The sequence below is a fragment of the Mytilus trossulus genome, chromosome 4 (assembly GCF_036588685.1).
Source record: "Mytilus trossulus isolate FHL-02 chromosome 4, PNRI_Mtr1.1.1.hap1, whole genome shotgun sequence".
NCBI lineage: Eukaryota > Metazoa > Mollusca > Bivalvia > Mytilida > Mytilidae > Mytilus > Mytilus trossulus.
This window is the reverse complement of record NC_086376.1, coordinates 60,193,218-60,212,425: the sequence shown is the minus strand read 5'-3', so window position 1 is coordinate 60,212,425 and position 19,208 is coordinate 60,193,218. Positions and strand designations below refer to the sequence as shown.

Below are 19,208 nucleotides of genomic sequence, written 5' to 3'. Positions count from 1 at the left end.
CTTTAAAACATTTAGAAATGGTCTCGGGTATAATATAGTTTAACAATATATTTTTTCTAACGCTCAAGTAGGATTTCTTGTTCTTAATAATTAAAACATAATGTGCCACAAGCGTAAGATATATATGTAATAGGAACTGGTAATGAACTATCTTCTTTTTTATATTAAGTAAGGTAACCATGATTATTTTATATGAGTAATATAATATGTGTGTGGGGGGAAGGGGTGGATAGATGTACGCTTAAAACACCGCAACCCGAAGGCACTAATATAGTGTTCCACCCTTTTGAAATTTCTGTGTAACTTAAGTTAACTTGTCTGGTTAGACGGCGTGTCAGAATAACAGGAATTATATAAAAAAAAAATCACAAGACTAAACTGCGACTTTATTGTGTAAAAACTTCTCTACAATAAGTTTCAGTTTCATGGAAATATTGAACATGAGATCATTTAAAAAAAAACATACATATAAGCTACCAGTATCATCTATATGGCAATTAAATATTGTAATGTTGAAAACTCCATTTTTGATGACGAGATGTTGTATCACATTTGTCCATAAAGAGATTAAATCCATCATAGTTCATACAAAAACCACTTTTAACATGCATAAGATATCCATTCTGTAATAATAACATAATATTAAAAAAACAGCTATCAGTTTTTTAATAATAACAAAATTGAGAAATGAAGTGGAGATGTGTAAAAGAAACCCAACAAACAAGGCCACCAACGGACTTTCAACACAGTAAGAAAATACCGGAGATGGGATTCAGAATAAATTTACCATTAACAAGAAAAATCAGATACATATTCTGTAGTAATGACATAAAAAAAAAGAATTGGGTGTCCTTTCTTTTATTCTTTTCACAGATAATATCGGATATGTTCCTTGTGTTCTAACGACAATCCCGTCCCTTTTTTCGAATTTGACCTACCGAATTATACTATTTACTGGTCGTGTAATAAAATGAGCAGCACGACGGGTGCCACATGTGGCTCAATATCTGATAAACCTTCCGGAAAACCTAACTCAAGATGACAATTAAGAGTCGAATGTATTTTTTCCGTAAACATGTTGTTACCAAATTTCTCTTGCAGATGGACGATAAATTGCTTTGACCAAATTATAGCGTACATAAGAATTCTCAAGATAGTAAATTCACTTAATATTTTGTTTTTACCTTCTCATGTTGCCATTTATCTCGTGAACCGATTATACAATCTTGTAATTTCGGTTTAGTACCATTTGTACTTTCTTTTACAACCACACATTGAAGAGAAGTTCGTAGCAAAAGGTCTTTAGTCCAAGAAAATCCCTTTAAAGTACAAAAAATATTTAGGGTATCACCAGTCAAGTAGTCAGCGCTTCTGTGCTGATATGAATTATCATAAATATATTTAAGTGGAGTTAACATTTTATTCTTGTATGTCTGTTTATGTTACATGGTGCATGTATAATAAACATATCAAAAATTGAATGTATATCCTATAAGCTGTACTTGCTTTAGGATTACAGTGTTATTCTTATAAATTAACTGTTTACAAAACTTTTGAATTTTTGAAATAATAAGGGTATTCTACATCAGGAAAAGATAACCTTGGCTGTATTTGGCAAAGCAAAATCCTCAATGCTCTTCAACTTCGTACTTTATTTGGCCTTTTTAACTTTTTTGTGGATTCGAGCATCACTGTTGAGTCTTTTGAAGACGAAACGCCAGTTTGGTGCAAATACAAAATTAAGTCCTGGAATCTATGATAAGTAAATTTACAACTACTGGGTCGATGCCACTGCTGGAGGAATGTTCGTAATTTCCCGAGGGTATCACCAGCCCAGTAGTCAGCTTTTCTGTGCTGACATAAATTAATATCGATATTAATTGTCATATCTATAAATTAACTGTTTACAAAACATTTGAATTTTTGAAATACTAAGGATTTTCTACATCGGGAATATATTAATCTTAGCTGTATTTGGCAAAACTTTTAGACCGTTGGTCCTCTATGCTCCTCAACTTCGAACATTATTTGGCCTTTTTATCATATTTGGATTACAGCGTCACTGATACATCTTTTGTAGACGAAACGCGCGTCTGGCGATGATACAAAATTAAGTTCTGGTATCTATGATGAGTTTATTTACAAACACTGGGTCGATGCAACTGCTGGTGGAGTTCTTATTCCCCGAGGGTATCTCCAGCCCAGTAGTCAGCGCTTCTGTGCTGACATGAGTTATCATTGATATAGTCATATTTATAAATTAACTATTTACAAAACTTTAGAATTTATAAAATACTAAGGATTTTCTTCCTCAGGAATATATAACCTTAGCTGTATTTAGAAAAACAGCTAGGAATTTTTGTTCTCAATGCTCTTCAACTTCTTACTTTATTTGGCGTTCTTAATTTTTTTGGATTCGAGCGTTACTGATGAGTCTTTTGTAGACGAAACGCGCGTCTGAGGTAAATACAAAATAAAGTCCTGGTATCTATGAATGAGGAAAGCCTCTTTTTCTAGTAATTCTCATATCTTGTTCAATGATGAAGAAATATACAATATGATGGGTATTTTTGTCTTTTTCTCGGTGTTAACCACAAAACAAGGTTCACCATTTTTTTAAAGTCCTGTACTAAGTCAGGAAAATGGCCATTACTATATTATAGTTCTTTTCTGTGTGTGTTACATTTTAGTGTTGTGTCGCAGTTCTCTTCTTATATTTAATGTGTTTCCTTCAGTTTTAGTTTGTAAACCGGATTTGTTGTTTTTTTCAATCGATTAATTATAACAATAATTTAATATCAAAACGCTAAATACTGTTTTTTGTAAAAAAAATTATCAGCAAAAATAAGCTACCAGGACAAGGTGACTGTTCAACAAGAAGTATATAGTTCAAATGATTAAGCTATACCTACCAACTTTCAAAAATAAAGATATTTTGTTTTTCGAATTTACCTGAGTTGCAAGTTGATGAGAGCATAATTCTGTATACATTAGTTCTTCAGCTTGAAATAGGTATTCGTGGTTGTCTAAGCACTTATTATGATTTATATTTCGTATCTAAAATGAATTACACAAACGATTGGTCATTATTTATAAAAAAAAAATCTACACATAAAGATGGTGTATAAAATCAAAGTGTATGTATCTTATATCTTTATAAAGCTCGCATATCGTAACAATATCAGGTAAGAGATATACACTGCATATACAGGCGCTGCTGCAATGTTGCTTTACAGACATGGCGAGTGAACAATTGGAAAATTGGAATCATCGCTTTTGTCGTGCAGTTAGTTATCAACAGTCTCGCATTGTCTATTTTTATATCCTAGATTTTATCGTTTATTTTCTAGTGTAATAAAGTTGCCATGTTTGTTAAATGAATTTGTAGATGAGGGAGCTACCGTTTGATTTTATATGGGCAAAAGGGAGGCTAGGATGAAAATTTTGACCGCATTTATTTTTATTAGTTATCTCTGTTCTGTGTCCTTTGCACTCTTTTCCGTCAAGCCTTTTTTCATTAGTTTATCCTGACTTTATTTTTACATTAATTGTCGTCCTGACTTTATTTTTACATTAATTGTTATCCTGCCTTTTTTTTTTTGGCAAAGTGCGTCCCCTATAAAAATCAAATGATAGCCCCCTACTGTTTAAGTTTGAATCTTCTATTATTCTCTTAAAACATATATTTAACGATTGAACAGTCAGTTATTCAGAAGCTAAACAAAATGTTAGCATATATATATCTAATTTATGTACCCTTTTCAATAATACTCACAGAACCCCAAGCTAAAGCATCTCTGTCAAATATTGTGAGCTCTGGCCAGATATTTGTTAAAAACCATGTGAAGTTTTTACATTGTAATTTTTCCTTTATTGCTAATCTTTCTGTCAAGTCTCCTACATCCATGTTCTGAAAGATCATAAATATATAATAACAACAATAAGAGCTGAATATGTGGAATGCTTCCATTCATTGTTTCAGGCGGTACGGTGACATATATTTGTTAGTTTCTGTGTCATTTGGTCTCTTGAGGAAAGTTTTATAATTGGCAATTATACCACCATTTTTGTTTTGGTCTTCAATCATGCATGAATACTAGTATTATCTTTAATCATGCGATTACCACTGGACCTTCAACAATTAACAGTTAATAGATCATAAACACAAGCAATTGTGATATTGTTAACAATCCCTCGTTAGAAATGAATGCATAATTCTAGCATTGTACATTTAATAGGAATATGTGGACACCCACAAAAAGGGACATTATAACTTGGTTTTTATTTAAACAAAATGTATATATGTATTCTGTGTTGTGATGTTATACTATTGTTTCAGAAAAAGGGAGAAGGTTTGGTACCATTAAAACGTTTAATCCCGCTGCAAATGTTTGCACCTGTCCTAAGTCAGGAATCTGATCTACAGAAGTTGTCGTTTGTTTATGTAATTTAAACATGTTTTTCGTTTCTCGTTTTTTATATAGATGAAACTGTTGGTTTTCCCGTTTGAATGGTTTTACACTAGTAATATTAGGGCCCTTTATAGGTTGTTGTTCGGTGTGAGCCAGGCTCCGTGTTGAAGGCCGTACATTGACCTTTAATGGTTTACTTTTATAAATTGTTATTTGGATGGAGGATTGTCTCATTGTCACTCATACCATATTACCATATTTTCCTATATTTAAGTAATCATTTTGTACACTGTACAGTATAAATCACTCCTTTTTTCATCATAAAACAAAATGTCTCTTTGATAACTACATCAAATATCTTTTTCACAGAATAAACTATTGGCTATAAAATAATACTAGCTATTATACCTGGATATTAATAAAAGAATAGAAACGAATAGGCAAAATGGTATTAGGAGACTATAATATTCGTTTAGCCCCAGATGCGACAAATTGTCATTTATTAAATAGATAAACTGTAAACGTTTTTTTTATGCTATTTTCTTCAAAATTATTATAGATTTGAAGAAAATTTTAGCGAAAATAGATAAACCATATAGATCAACAAATGAATTTTAAGATAATTGAAAAGGTAATCAACTCGTTAATATTAATTGTCCTTAATAATGAATTTTCGTGTTAATTCTGCGTTTTGATTTCATTTTAAGAACTTTACAAGTGTAGACACAGATCACTGTGGATATTATCTTTGGATGTCTGACAGTGTTTCTGACAAAATATTTGGCTATCATTTCCCATATAGGGTTTATGTTAAATTTTGATGTTTAGGACACCATTGCAAATTGCACAATTTTATTTTTACGTGCTTTTCAACAAACAGAACACGAACGATTTATTCTGCTTAAAGGGAGTTAACCCTAAGGTAAAATTAGTCTTATCACTGACGCACGCAGATAAAGCTCAACACTCACCATGCAAATGTAAATGAACATAAGAAGATGTGGTATGAGTGCAATGAAACAACTCTCTTGATCCAAGTCATAATTTGTGAAACCATTATAGGTCAAAGTACGGTCTTCAATACAGAGACTTGGCTCACAACCGAACAGCTGCAACAGCAAGCAAATAAAGCCCCCCCCCCCCCCAAAAAAAAAATGACTAGTGTAAAACCAATCAAACGAAAAAAACAAGTCAGGTTTATTGAGAATGTGTACCCCTTTCCTTGGTTAAACAGGGACCACAGAACCTCATGAATCACTTCAATTCTGCTTAAAGAAAGATAACCTTATATAAAAATTCATCCATTACTCGCTATACAGGTGGGTTTTTTTTCTTCTTGTTTTCTTTGGACAATGGTATTTTCTGTCTTTTTTTCAACTGAAGATTTGTCATTGCCTCCTCTGTTATGTCATATGAATATGTCGCTTGGCGAATAATCTACATCATATACATATTAACTCTTTGAAACATACCTCCATTTCAGGATAGTGGTCGTAAACAATTTTTTTATGGCTTGGTTCCATCCAAACATCCATAGCTCTTTTATAATTATATGCCTCAATATGTCTTCTTCCGCCAGGAAACGAATATGGCTGAAACCGAGCGATGTGTCCGAGACGTGAACATGGAAAATGTAATAAATGACCTCCACACATCCACACCTGTATAATCAGTACTGGAATTATTTAATAAAACCTGAGAGAAACAAATCATATAAAGCGAGGATTAATGCTCTTCAACTTTGTACTTGTTTGGCTTTATAACTATTTTTATCTGAACTTCACTGATGAGTCTTATGTAGACGAAATGCGCGTCTGGCGTATTCAATTATCATCCTCGTGCCTTTGGTAACTATTAACATACTTTCATCAGAATACTTAAATGTGCATCCTCGAGTATACCAACATGCAGTCCAATACTCCAAAACATATATCGTTTTTTCAATTTGATGTGGAGTATAAATCAAAAATAATAGAATGTGTTCATATGTATGTTGTGATATGTTAAAAAAAATGATACGATTTATAAGCGAATGATGTGATTTATAACATACCCCGTTTGATTATTTTAGAAATCTGTCAAACTATATGAAAACATAACACTATTTCTAATATATAATTATTACCCGCCATGGAAATTCTAGGTTTTCACCTCCCCATATCTTCATTCCTTCATCATATGCACCAATTTCACCAAAATATTTACTATCAACTGCATAAGCCGGACCAACCATGACAACACCACTAAATAATATATAACCCTTAAATAACACAATGCTTTAAGGGTGCGGGAGTTTCTCGCTACATTGAAGACCCAATGGTGGCCTTCGGCCGTTTTCTGCTCTTTTTTCGGTTTGTTGTCGTCCTGACACATTCTCTATTTCCTTTTCAATTTTATTTTTATTATAGAGATGATATTATGTTGAAGTGTCTTTTATTAATCAAGATAACTAAAGTATTACCAACAACTGCCTGATTTTGTTCTTGTTATTCAACAGTTTGATGTTTTAGTTTAGATTTTAGAAACGCACGTAGCGTGTATTAAATGATATGCCAGGTTCCTTTGATAACTATAAGCATGTCAAAACATTCTATTGTAATGTTTATTTGTGTATATATCTGTCCGTAATGTTCTTTGTATTTATTTGTACTGTAGTCCTGTCATATAGTGTTATCATTTTAGTGTTACATTTAACATAGTCGTAAAAGCACGAGGTTTGGCTAGCCGCAACACCAGGTTCAATACACCATTTATTTTGTTAAAATCTCCTGTGACAAGTCCAGAAAATTATTTCGTTGTTTTCCTCTAATAGTTAACGTGTTTACCTCAGTTTTAGTTACTAACCCGGATTTGTTTTCTTTAAATCGATTTATCCTTTTATGTCATTTACAAATGTCAACATGACTACTTCTATATGCAAATAAGAAGAGGTGGTATGATTGCCAATAAGAAAACCATCCACTAAAGTTAAATTAAAGTGAATGTAAGCAATGAAATGTACAAACTGGTTCCTTATATACTCTTCTATACAAGGTCCAAACATGAAAAATATGAAACAATACAATTAGAAAATTATCGGTCTTCTTTATAACAAAGCAATTTACGAAAATTAAATATGATATACAAGACCAAATGACAACCACTGTAACTATAGGCTCCTCACCTGAGACAATTGTGGTAAGGGACATCATAAGAACAAGCTATAATAGTTACCAAAGGTACCAGGATTATAATTTAGTACGCCTGACGCTTGTTTCGTCTACATAAGACTCATCAATGACGCTCATATCAAAATATTTATAAAGTCAAACGAGTAAAAAGTTGAAGAACATTGAGGATCCAAAATTCCAAAAATTTATGCCAAATACGGCTAAGGTTATCTATGCCTGGGATAAGAAAATCTTTAGTTTTTCGAAAAATTCAATGTTTTGTAAACTGGAAATTAAAAAAAATGACCGCATTATTGATATTCATGTCAACACCGAAGTGTTGACTACTGGGCGGGTGATACCCTCGGGGACTAAACGTCCACCAGCAGTGGCATTGACCCAGTGGCAAAATCAGATGAAAAGAGTTCACTCATCGGGTCGATAAAAAGCAGAAACACATCTAACAAAACCACAGACCGGACGAGGCTGGGTATTTATACATCCATAACAACAAAAAGACACAAAGTACATATCTGAGAGTACTACTCGCAGTTACTGACAGGAAGTTCAAAACCAATGAAGAATCATACCAAAATCACATATCTGAGGCTTAAATGTCTGTCAGTACACATCCGAAATCCAATTGATTTAGTGAAAAGAAAACTTAAACAGTCTGATTAAATAAACACGACTTTGTGCGATCCCATAGTAAAGGTGCAGTATTTTCTCGTTGTGTTGAAGACCCATTGATGGCCTTCAATTGTTGTTCTACTCTTTAGTCGGGTTGTTGTCTCTTTGACACATTCCCAATTTCCATTCTATTATTCTTTATTTTATATGCTTATATATGCTTAACATTATCATAAACATATTGTAGCATTTATGTTAACTCGGAGGATTTTAACAAAGTATTATTACAAATAATGATAAAATTACTATTAGAACATACGGTCTAGGGTCTTCTATGTTTGAACCAATTTGGTCTGGTCTGAAAAACGTTTCAAAGAATACCAATCGCCAATCAAACCCATATCTGGTAAAGTAACCCGGATAATGTGCATACTCCAGTGTTCTACTGTTTATATAATCCAGCATACCCATAGCTATTGTTTTTCTATCTTTCTTTACAGCAGTCAGTAACGGTTGTAACCTAAAAGAAATTCAACTCAATCAAAATAAACTCATCATAGATACCAGGATTGAAATTTTATTTGCACAAGACGTGATTTTCGTCTACAGTGACGCTCGAGTATATAAAAAAGACAGTTTTTATACAAATGAAAGTTTCTCAAAAATCAATAATGCGACTGTCGTTTTACAAAATTTCAATAAGTGGCGTGTCAGGGTCTTAGTATCCCTTTATCCTATGTTAATGACGAAGGTTTGAGTATCTTTCTTCTTAGATTTTGTTCAAAAGTCATACGACATTTTGTCGTCATGATCTTAAACTTCAATAAAAATAAATAATATATGATTTGACAACTCGTTTTAATCCATTAAATGTGTTAGTACCTACCAAATCTTTGATTCCGTTTCAATGTTATAGATCATTCTATATATTGGTTAACATATATTGGTGTTCATATTGTTCCTATTATTTATTATTAATCATATTTAGTACGAATAATCAACTTAAAAATATATTCTGTACCTAAATAAACCCTTCATAATAATTTTACTTTATTTTTGAACTCACTGTGAATACTAATAAATATCAGTTCTTGTTTTATTCATAGCTGTATATATCATCAACTGATAAATTTCATTGGTTGAGTTTTATTTTAAATTGATTAGGATTCTCATGGCTAGTGATGCATACGTATCAGGAAATTAATATCCTTTGACACACATGTCTAGATCCTTTGAAGTGCATACGATTTCTTCAGTTTTTGTTTGTTACCTTGGTGTATATTATCGATTTATGAGATTTGAACATGGGTAAATACTGTTACTTCATCATGATCGAGGACACTTGAACATCGATAAATACTGTTACTTCATCATGTTCAAGGACACTTGAACATCGGCAAATACTGTTACTTCATCATTTTCGAGGACACTTGAACATCGGTGAATACTGTCACTTCATCATATTCGAGGACACTTGAACATCGGTAAATACTGTTACTTCATCATGTTCGAGGACACTTGAACATCGTTACATACTGGTACTTAATCATGTTCGAGGACACTTGAACATCGGTACATACTGTTAATTCATCATGTTCGAGGACACTTGAACATAGGTAAATACTGTTACTTCATCATTTTCAAGGACATTAGTTGGCTAATATGACAGTGTCTAAACATCACAAAAATTATTGCATATCAAAATGAGTTGGTTAAAAAACCCTCTTAATTCTACTCACGTAATCCATTGTGGGTGACTAATGTGATACTTACAAGTCAATACTAACCTCCACCTGTCTGTCAAAGAAGACAACTACATCCCCCGCCGATTGTATCCATCCTTTTATTCTTGCCTTTATTAATCCCTTATAAATCAATTATTATTGTAAGAGACTTATGTGACAACTATTACACTTACCAGTTTATATTAACCTCCATATGGCTGTCAAAGAAGACAACTACCTCCCCCGTTGATTGTTTCCATCCTTTAATCCTCGCCTTTATTAATCCCTCACGTGTAGGATTTCGTATCAGTTTTACTAAACCCTTTGGAAACTTTTTATTGATATAGTTGTCTAGCAGAGATTTTAGTTCAACTGAAAATATGCCGTTAAATATAAATTATGTGTAAGCTGATGTTAACATGTGTTTCATTTTCATGTATATTGAATATTGAATTATTTGAACTTGGTTTATTTTTTTAATTCCGTTTATCTACTCCTTAATAGCAATGAAAAATGCTGGTGATACATCATATAACGACTTTACACTGCTGATTTGTATAGTAAGATCAGCCCACAAAAGTTGGATGATATCAGATCATACAACTACTGATATGAACAAACCATAAGGTGTTAAAAAATGTATTGAACAGGTGTTTGTTTGTCTCATCATTTTTGAACGCAAGTACTTAAAAAAAGTAAAATAGCAAAAATGCCGAACTCGTTAGAAAATTCAAAACTGAAAGTCATTTACCAAATAGCAAAATCAAACGCTCAAACACATCAAACTAATTGAAAACAACAGTAATATTCTTGACGTGGTACATGCACTTCGTCATGCAGAAAAAGGTGGATTGCACTTGACTTTATAGCTAGTTAAACCTCTTACTTGTATGACAGTCGCGCTTAAATATATCCAATCAGATACGCGTTTTGTCTACAAAGTATCACAATTGACGCCAGAATTAAACGAGTTAGAAGAACATGTACACCTTGAAGATTTTTAGTTCATGTGTACTTTTTGTCTATCTGATAAGTAAAGCCTTTTTCAACTGATTTTAATAGTTCGTTCTTATGTTGTACTGTTATACCACTGTCCCAGGTTAGAGGGAGGGTTGGGATCCCGCTAAAATGTTTAACCCCGCCACATTATTTATGTATGTGCCTGTCCAAAATCAGGAGCCTGTAATTCAGTGGTTGTCGTTTGTTTATGTGTTACATATTTGTTTTTCGTTCTTTTTTTTTACATAAATAAGGCCGTTATTTTTCTCGTTTGAATTGTTTTACATTGTCTTATCGGGGCCTTTTATAGCTGACTATGCGGTATGGGCAATGCTCATTGTTGAAGGCCGTACGGTGACCTATAGTTGTTAATGTTTGTGTCATTTTGGTCTTTTGTGGAAAGTTGTCTCTTTGGCAATCGTACCACATCTTCTTTTTTATATTTGCCAAATACTGCTAAGGTAATATGTTCCGGGAAGGGAACTCCTTCATATTTTGAGCCGTTCAAGGTTTTGTAAACAGTTATTTATTAACACAACTATATCAATGATATTTCAGGTCAACACAGAAGTGCTGAATATTGAGTTTGTGATACCCCCAGGGATAGTATAAAAAAATCTTAACTCATGAAAGGGCAATCCTTTGTAGAAATACAAAATCATCAAATATACCAGGGTTACAATTGTGTTCGTCCTACACGCATGTCATCTACAAAAGACTCACCAATGACGCTCAAATAAATAAAGTTTAAGAGATCAAAAACTGTTTCTTTGTAGAAATACAAAATCATCAAATATCCAAGGGTTATAATTTTGTTCGTTCTACACGCATGTTATCTACAAAAAGACTCACCAATGACGCTCAAATAAATAAAGTTAAAGAGATCAAATATTATTTTTTTTTCAAAACATATAAACAGCTTTAAGACCAATAAATTTTATCATAGGTACTAGAATTAAATTTATATGAACGCTTACGCCAGAAGCGCATTTCGTCTACAAAAGACTCATCAGTGACGCTCGAATCCAAAAAAATAAATAAAAAGGCCAAATAAAGTTCGAAGTTGAGCATTGAGGACTAAAGTTCCTAAAATTTTTGCCACATACAGCTAATGTAATCTTCCCAAATGTATATACAAATTTTAGCCTTTAAATGACTATTTAACTAAATTATTTTTAACATTTACCTTGGTATTTATATTCGAACTGGGTTTACGATATTTAAACATCAGAAAAGAAAATAGCTGCGTCTTATTTATATGGTAAATTTATGATAAGAAAAGATGTTACCATTAGAGAGTTGAAAATGTACCCAAAGTATCCGATACTTTGACGTATCAGACTGGTTCCCTGTTCTTTATCTGTTTGACCCTGAGAAACCAGTATGTTTCAAAAGAGAGGACCAGCCTCAAATGACATATAAGCATCTTGAAGAATGTGTTATTAAACATAATTATCCCAATTGAATATATAACTCCTTATACTATTTTTAAGAATAATAGCGACCAATGTCATATGTTGTACTACCTTTTAGTGGACCCACTTTTTCGTAAAGTAAAGTCATCACCAACCGAGAAAAAAAAATGTGTTTAATTGTTAAAGATCCCTATGAAATATGATGGTCTTTGATATGCAACATATTTTGTTGTTTCAATGTTTAGTTTTAAGAAGTTGAATATTTAGTTGAAGTGAGTCATTCAGAAATAAAAGGATGCGAATTAATCAGTGCCATAAAGTTTATCCCATTATTCTTTTAAAATGGTACATTGAGTAATAAATAAAGGCAACAGTAGTATAGTAACACTCAATCAAGGTAATTATTTAAACATATTCGTATACTACAACGTTCCTAAAACTTTAGAGACGTTTAAAACTTACCAATCCCCAAAAAGAAAATTTCTTTATCAGATGCGTTTCCCATACCCATTAAAATGTAAAATGACAAAAATACTGAACCCTGAAGAAAATTCAAAACGGAAAGTCCCATATCAAATGAAGTGAAATCAATAGAACACATTTTGACATAAACACATCACCTAGCAAATATAATTAACATTATCAAAATAGATGATCAATCCTAACTGAAACGTATTTTTCTCCAAGATTTCATAATTTAATAACTTCAGCAATCAAACTGTATTTAATTTATTTTTGCACAAGAAGAATGCAATAAAATTTGTTAAAACAAAATATTTTTGATAATCCGCTCTAACATGAAGCATTTTACGAAAATTAAAATATCATTCACTTGTTCGAAATCGTAATTCCTATTGTATCAACATTACCCTCGAGTGGCAGTATAGAAACGATAGCTTCCTGTTTAAATCTTTCAATCCTATGTGTGCTTATTAAAAGTTCACTTAGGGTCGTCATTCGTCAATCTTTCCAATCTCCCAAAGGAACGAATACTGATGTTGATGAAACTGGGGAATAGATTGTAAACTAAATGTGTGTATCAAAATTACTTTTTTTTTATTGTCAATCATTTAGTTTGAAATAGTGGAAATACAACGGAATTCCTAACATATTTTTTTAGTTTTTAATATTGAAATAATAAATGCTGGAAATACCTAAAAGGGAAACACTTAATAAAAGGCAAAATGTACATAAAAGACATTCAAAACGCATTTAATTATAAATCTAAATAAACTGAGCAAAAAACTAAAGACGACGAAAACGTGAACCATTTCACAAATCACAACTGTCAAAACTTAAGACAAAGCATAACAACACAACAATAACGAAATATCAGCAATTAATCAGCATATCGATTGCAACAATTAGCATGCGTTTATACAAAACGTCAGGCTTTTAGTTTGAGTCTCCGCTTACCCTTCCGAAGCACCTGAGATCACCCCCAGTTTTTTTTAGGTTCGTGTTGCTGACTCTTGAGTTTTCTATGTTGTGTATTTTGTAATATTATTTGTCTGTTTGTCTTTTTATCTTTTAGCCATGGCGTTATTTATTTTCGATTTATGAGTTCAACTGTCCCTTTGGTATCTTTCATCCTTCTTCATTAAGAAATTCATTTGTATTAAATCTGACAGGAATTTGGGGCATTCCTGACCTTGGTTTGTCTAAACTGCGCTTCAGAAGCTTACAGTTTATCGAATAGAGGCGAAAGATACCACAAGGATCTTTGAACCATTTTTACTTATAACAGGTTAAGAATATATTATGAACTACCTAATTATATACTTGACATGTGAAGTTTGTATTTTTTCAATCTTTAAAGCCCATACTGTTACTGGTGTCTTTAGTTGGGAGCAGAACAAAAGAAGCAACATGGTTGAGTACCACATTGATATGTCCACTGTGTTTACACGTCATTTAAAGGAGAAAATAGGTTACCTATCCAACTGACTGTCCTTGTTAATTCATGTTATTTCTTGATATTTTTTTCACATATCTTCCTTGGATTATGCTTGTTCAAAGCAAGAAAAACTTTCCGTTCCGTCAGTTTTTATAGACTTTTTTTTTAATTTGCCGTACAGTTAGTAATTATTTTTCTTTTTGACAATATTTGTCTTTTATAAAATATATTATAGTATGTGAGGGGATGTTTACCTACCCAACGGACTGTTGTCATCAACCAATATTATCTCCTGTAGAAGATGTCTTGGGGTTCTGTTGATAATACTATATACAGTGCGTATTAATATCGACGGCCATTCGTCGTAAAACGGGATAATAATACTGGTTTTTGGTAAATCATTACTATATATTATGTTTTTACATCTGCAAATAAGTAATTCAAATATAATTACATAATGGTTTGTATTTATCCATCATTAGTCTTCAACGTGTATGTATCATGAAGTGCATTTACTTTCAATTGAATATAAATGTCAGCATACAGATAATCATATAAATAAATACCAATTGCAAATGTTATGCATAATACTATGGGAATTTATCAAATAGAAAAAAAATCTAATATTATTAATATTTTGCAGCTGTTCGAAATCAAGGGTTTAGCTTTCTTGTTAATATTCTTTATAAACTAGGTTCTAAAGAAGTTATAAAACAATTTGATTAATACCGTACCGATTTCTGACCAGACAGTCTGTATTGTAACGTACCTTATGCCTAGTGATTTTGAAAATTGATGAAATCATGCAAATCACTTATGTGTCGAGCTATACAAATTTATAATAATGATTATAACAATGATTTTCGTTGAAAGTGATAGCCATTGAATGTCTGTTGTATTTCGAAGCGATTTTGCTTTGTCCAAATTTCTGTTATTTTAGATAATAATGAAAATAGTGATTCTCCTGTCGTGTGACTTTTGAAAAGCATTAAAATACTGTTGCCTTCTTCATAAATTATTCATACAACGTATTTTGAGTTGCTTGGTTGGCCATATCATGCTGTCTTTTCTTTATTTCTATTAGCCTACATAGATCAATGGCAATTTCGAGTTTTACTAAATTTGATTTGGTACGGTTATGTTTATGTTTTTTTTCTTTCTTGACCATGAATGTACTTACCCTGGTGGTCTAGAATCTGGAACCATTCGGTTTAAAGGAACTAAGTCACTAGCTATAATATTTAATCTATATTTTTCCAGTATGTCAGATATATTAAGTTGCTCCTTCTCCGTTGACATAACAGCTCTTCCATTTTCTCCTAAACGGTTTAAATCATTATCCCCATATTCGTCTATAAGAGGATTCCCAGTTATGATGTTTGGAATCAATCGGAACTGCTCAGCTGTTATGGAAACGGTTATGTTTCCGAAGGAAAGATCATCATTTATATTTGACGATTTGGAAGAATGTTGATAAGTCCCTCGTATGTTAATTATTTTTCTGTATATACTTTGATATCTTCCAGACAATAAATAAAACTCCGTTGTCAAAAATAATACAACAAAAAACAAACTTCCTCCTAAATATCTTGTCCTCAGTTTCATACTTCCATTTTCAACGCATTTTATATACAGAAATGTTCCTGTACTTAGTATTTTTATATAAGTACATATTTAGATATACGGTTACACATAGAATTTCTAAATCACTGTTGGCCAATTATACTTTCTCCTTTCAAATAAGTTCATTCCCAGTTTGAATTCCTCTCTTTAGAAACTATTGTTAAAATGAAGCCTAAAAATTAAAGGTGATGCGTACGATTACGACAAAGCTCTTTAACACAATAATATGGAATCAGTAAAAAGCATTAGCAAAGTATTAACTTAGATATTGAAAGAAACTATTATTTTTCATTTACGTTCATTTCGTTTTTATTTTGTGAATGCAGTTTTTTTTAAGTTATTATTTATTCTAACTGAAACGCAGAGCCATATATTAAAATCTCTAAAATATGTAAAAATACTACCTTTCTAATTTTGTACATGTTCAAAATATTTTAAATGCGAAAATGAAAAGTGCACAGTAACTATTTTTTTATGAAATATAAATATATAAAGCTTTATTTTCATTTACATTACGACATAATCAAAAATAACCTTTTTAAATACCAGACTTCTAGGGAAAAAATAATTCGAGCCTCATCTTAAATTACACACATAGTAACTTCTTTTGATGATTTGATTATGTTTTAAAAATAAAATACAACCAAACCCCTTTATTTAATGATGAGGTAAAACCTTCATGGAATAAACCTCAAACAAATGAATTACGGCAGTATTTGCCGAGTACAGCACCCATTGATAAATATAAACGTATGGTTTTGGTCGTTGCTCTCGGTATGACACGTTTACCTGACAATGGCAAGTGAAAATTGTGTTTTGATAATTTTGAAATTTTAAAAAGCATTGATACCAAATGTCGTAAGAATATCGAGTGTTTTGTCTTGGATGTGCCGCATGCAATAGAATTAACGCAATAAGCCTAAAACCTTTTGTTGAAACAAGTCACAGGTTGGTGCATTTTACAACAAGATAATTAGAAATAAATACATATATCATACTGCTCTGAATATTATATTTAATAAAATGTTGTATGTGGCTTTGGTTCTATAACACCAATACTTAAATGCTGTTCTTCTTCAAGAAGATACGAATCAATGATAAGTCTTATATATTTATATAAGAAATCAATAAATAGCTATGTATACACAATAATATATGTTCCGGGTATCTCAGCTTTTCCCCATAATTACCTTTAATTGACTTATCCTTCCAAAAACTTACCGTAATATCAATTATTATCACACAGTAAACCCTTCTCAGGTCAAATTCAGGGTTTTCCTCTTCTAAATCTGTCATTTTGGATAGGGATCTACCCGGAAATGCATGTATTTTTATTTGTATTGGTTTTGTTTATTGACTCCATCTTTGGGTATGCATGGATAATTTTTCAATGCTTTCAGATTGTTTAAACAGGTAGAACTTTGTAACACTATGTGTTTATTCATGGTGGTTAGGTATACATTGAACAAGACGGTGATTTTCTGTTTTAAATTACCAATATATTTGAAAAACAAGAATTTATTTTTAATAGTGAAGTGTGTTAATAATAAGATAAAGATCGAAAACGCCGTTCAGTAATAAATAAAAAAACGTGCTGCCTCCTAATGTGTTAAAAATGCTTTGACTGTAAAATATGTATTTCTCATTAAAAATGATCAATATTTGTAAAAAAAATTCTAAATATGTTTTATGATCCAGCAGTCAATTATAAACCAGTTGACGTTCAAAAGATTATGCTTATGATAGAAGATATCAATCATGAAAACTTCGGTGTCCTTACAATATATACGGTATATTGCTGGGTCTTCCAAGTGCTCCACGAAACCTCTTTCTAAATGATTAAAATCTATTTTATTAGTAATCAAATTAAAGCCGGGCTTCAAAGTAATTGTGGAACTGCCTATTCTAAAGATGACGGGAATATCAGATGTGGATACTAAAATATTTCAAAGATCTTTTAGAGTACAATCAATCTAACTCCCTGTCGTCCTGAAATAGGATTAAAACAATTGACTTTTCTACACATTACACAAGTATTCCACATTCCAAACTTAAAGACAAATTGAAAGAGTTGGTATTGCTTTGTTTCCTAAAAAAATTATGGCCAACGTAGATACACGTATGTCTTAGGGAGGGATAAATCTTTCTTTGTAAAGGATCACTCTGATTCAAACAAAAAGTTCTCTGAAACTGACATTATCAAGATGCTTGATTTCTTGATTGACAACATAATTATTTGATACGTTCGAAGGACATGTTTTTCAACAGATTGTCCTTAATCCTATGAGAATCATTGTGTCCCTCTTCTTGCCGATTTGTTCTTATTATGAGGCTGAATTCATACAGGAACTTCTTAGGAAAAAAGATAAGAAGTTAACAATATCCTTTGACTTAATTTTCCGCTATATAGATGATGTTCTCTCACTAAATAGTTCAAACTTTGGTTTATATGTTGAACGCATTTATCCCACCGAACTAGAGATAAAGGATACAACAGATAAAGTTAAGTTGGCTTCATATCTTGACTTACATCTAGAAATTGACAATAAGGGTCAGTTGAAAATGAAACTTTACGATAAAAGTGATGATATCAGCTTTCCAATTGTGAACTTTTCATTTCTAAGTAGCAACATTCCAGCAGCACCTGCATACGGGGTATATATCTCCCAATTGATACGATATACCCGTGCTTGTATTCTATCATGCTTTTCTTGATAGAGGGTTGCTGCTAACACGAAAGCTATAAAACTAAGAGTTCCGAATGAAGAAGTTGAAATCATCATCCCTGTGTGAATTTTACGGACGCCATCACGAGTTGGTTCATCGCTATGGAATAACTGTCGGATATGTTCCTTACGTCGGAACTACAATCCCCTTCCCTTTCTTGAATGTGAACTTCCGAATTAAGATTATTTACTAGTTTGTTATAACATGAGCAACACGACGGGTGTCAGATGTGAAGCAGGATATGCTTACCCTTCCGGCGCACTTGAAATCACCCCTTGTTTTTGGTGGGGGTCGTGTTGCTTATTCTTTAGTTTTCTATGTTGTGTAATTTTGTGTCATTTGTACTTTTGTTTATCTGTTTGTCTTTTTTATGTTTAGCCATGGCGTTGTCAGTTTATTATCGATTGAAGAGTTGACTGTCCCTAAGGTATCTTTCGTCTTTTTTAGCCCAGTAGTCAGCACTTGAGCTGTCATTGATATGATGATAATTATACAAAACGTGTTGGGTTTTTTTAATACTAAGGCTTTTATACGACAGGAATAGATTATCTTAGCTATATTTGGCAAAATATTTAGGAAGTTTTAGTACTCAATGCTCTTCAAGTTTTTTTTTATTTTGTAGAAAAAACGCG

General features: G+C 32.0%; 1 protein-coding gene across 1 annotated transcript; it reads right to left on the bottom strand.

The window, feature by feature from the left end:
• Nucleotides 1-369: 369 nt before the first annotated feature.
• Nucleotides 370-17,227, bottom strand: LOC134715663 (inactive polypeptide N-acetylgalactosaminyltransferase-like protein 5). Its single transcript, XM_063577989.1, has 11 exons — nucleotides 17,071-17,227; nucleotides 15,407-16,021; nucleotides 14,485-14,651; nucleotides 10,110-10,287; nucleotides 8,511-8,711; nucleotides 6,538-6,655; nucleotides 5,885-6,073; nucleotides 3,776-3,910; nucleotides 2,953-3,057; nucleotides 1,185-1,319; nucleotides 370-623 (listed from the first exon to the last, which is right to left on the bottom strand). Exons 2-11 carry the CDS (start codon nucleotides 15,829-15,831, stop codon nucleotides 498-500), a joined length of 1,779 nt encoding a protein of 592 aa, XP_063434059.1. The 5' UTR covers nucleotides 15,832-16,021; nucleotides 17,071-17,227; the 3' UTR covers nucleotides 370-497.
• Between the last annotated feature and the right edge of the window lie 1,981 nt (nucleotides 17,228-19,208).

Coding starts and splice junctions, on each gene's coding strand:
- LOC134715663 (XM_063577989.1), bottom strand. CDS start 15,831: ATGAAACTGAGGACAAGATATTTAGGAGGAAGTTTGTTTTTTGTTGTA. Junction 8,712..10,109: donor ATGGAGGTTAATATAAACTG/GTAAGTGTAATA, acceptor AATTTCTTTTAG/GTTACAACCGTTACTGACTG. Junction 624..1,184: donor ATAAATGGCAACATGAGAAG/GTAAAAACAAAA, acceptor TTATTATTACAG/AATGGATATCTTATGCATGT.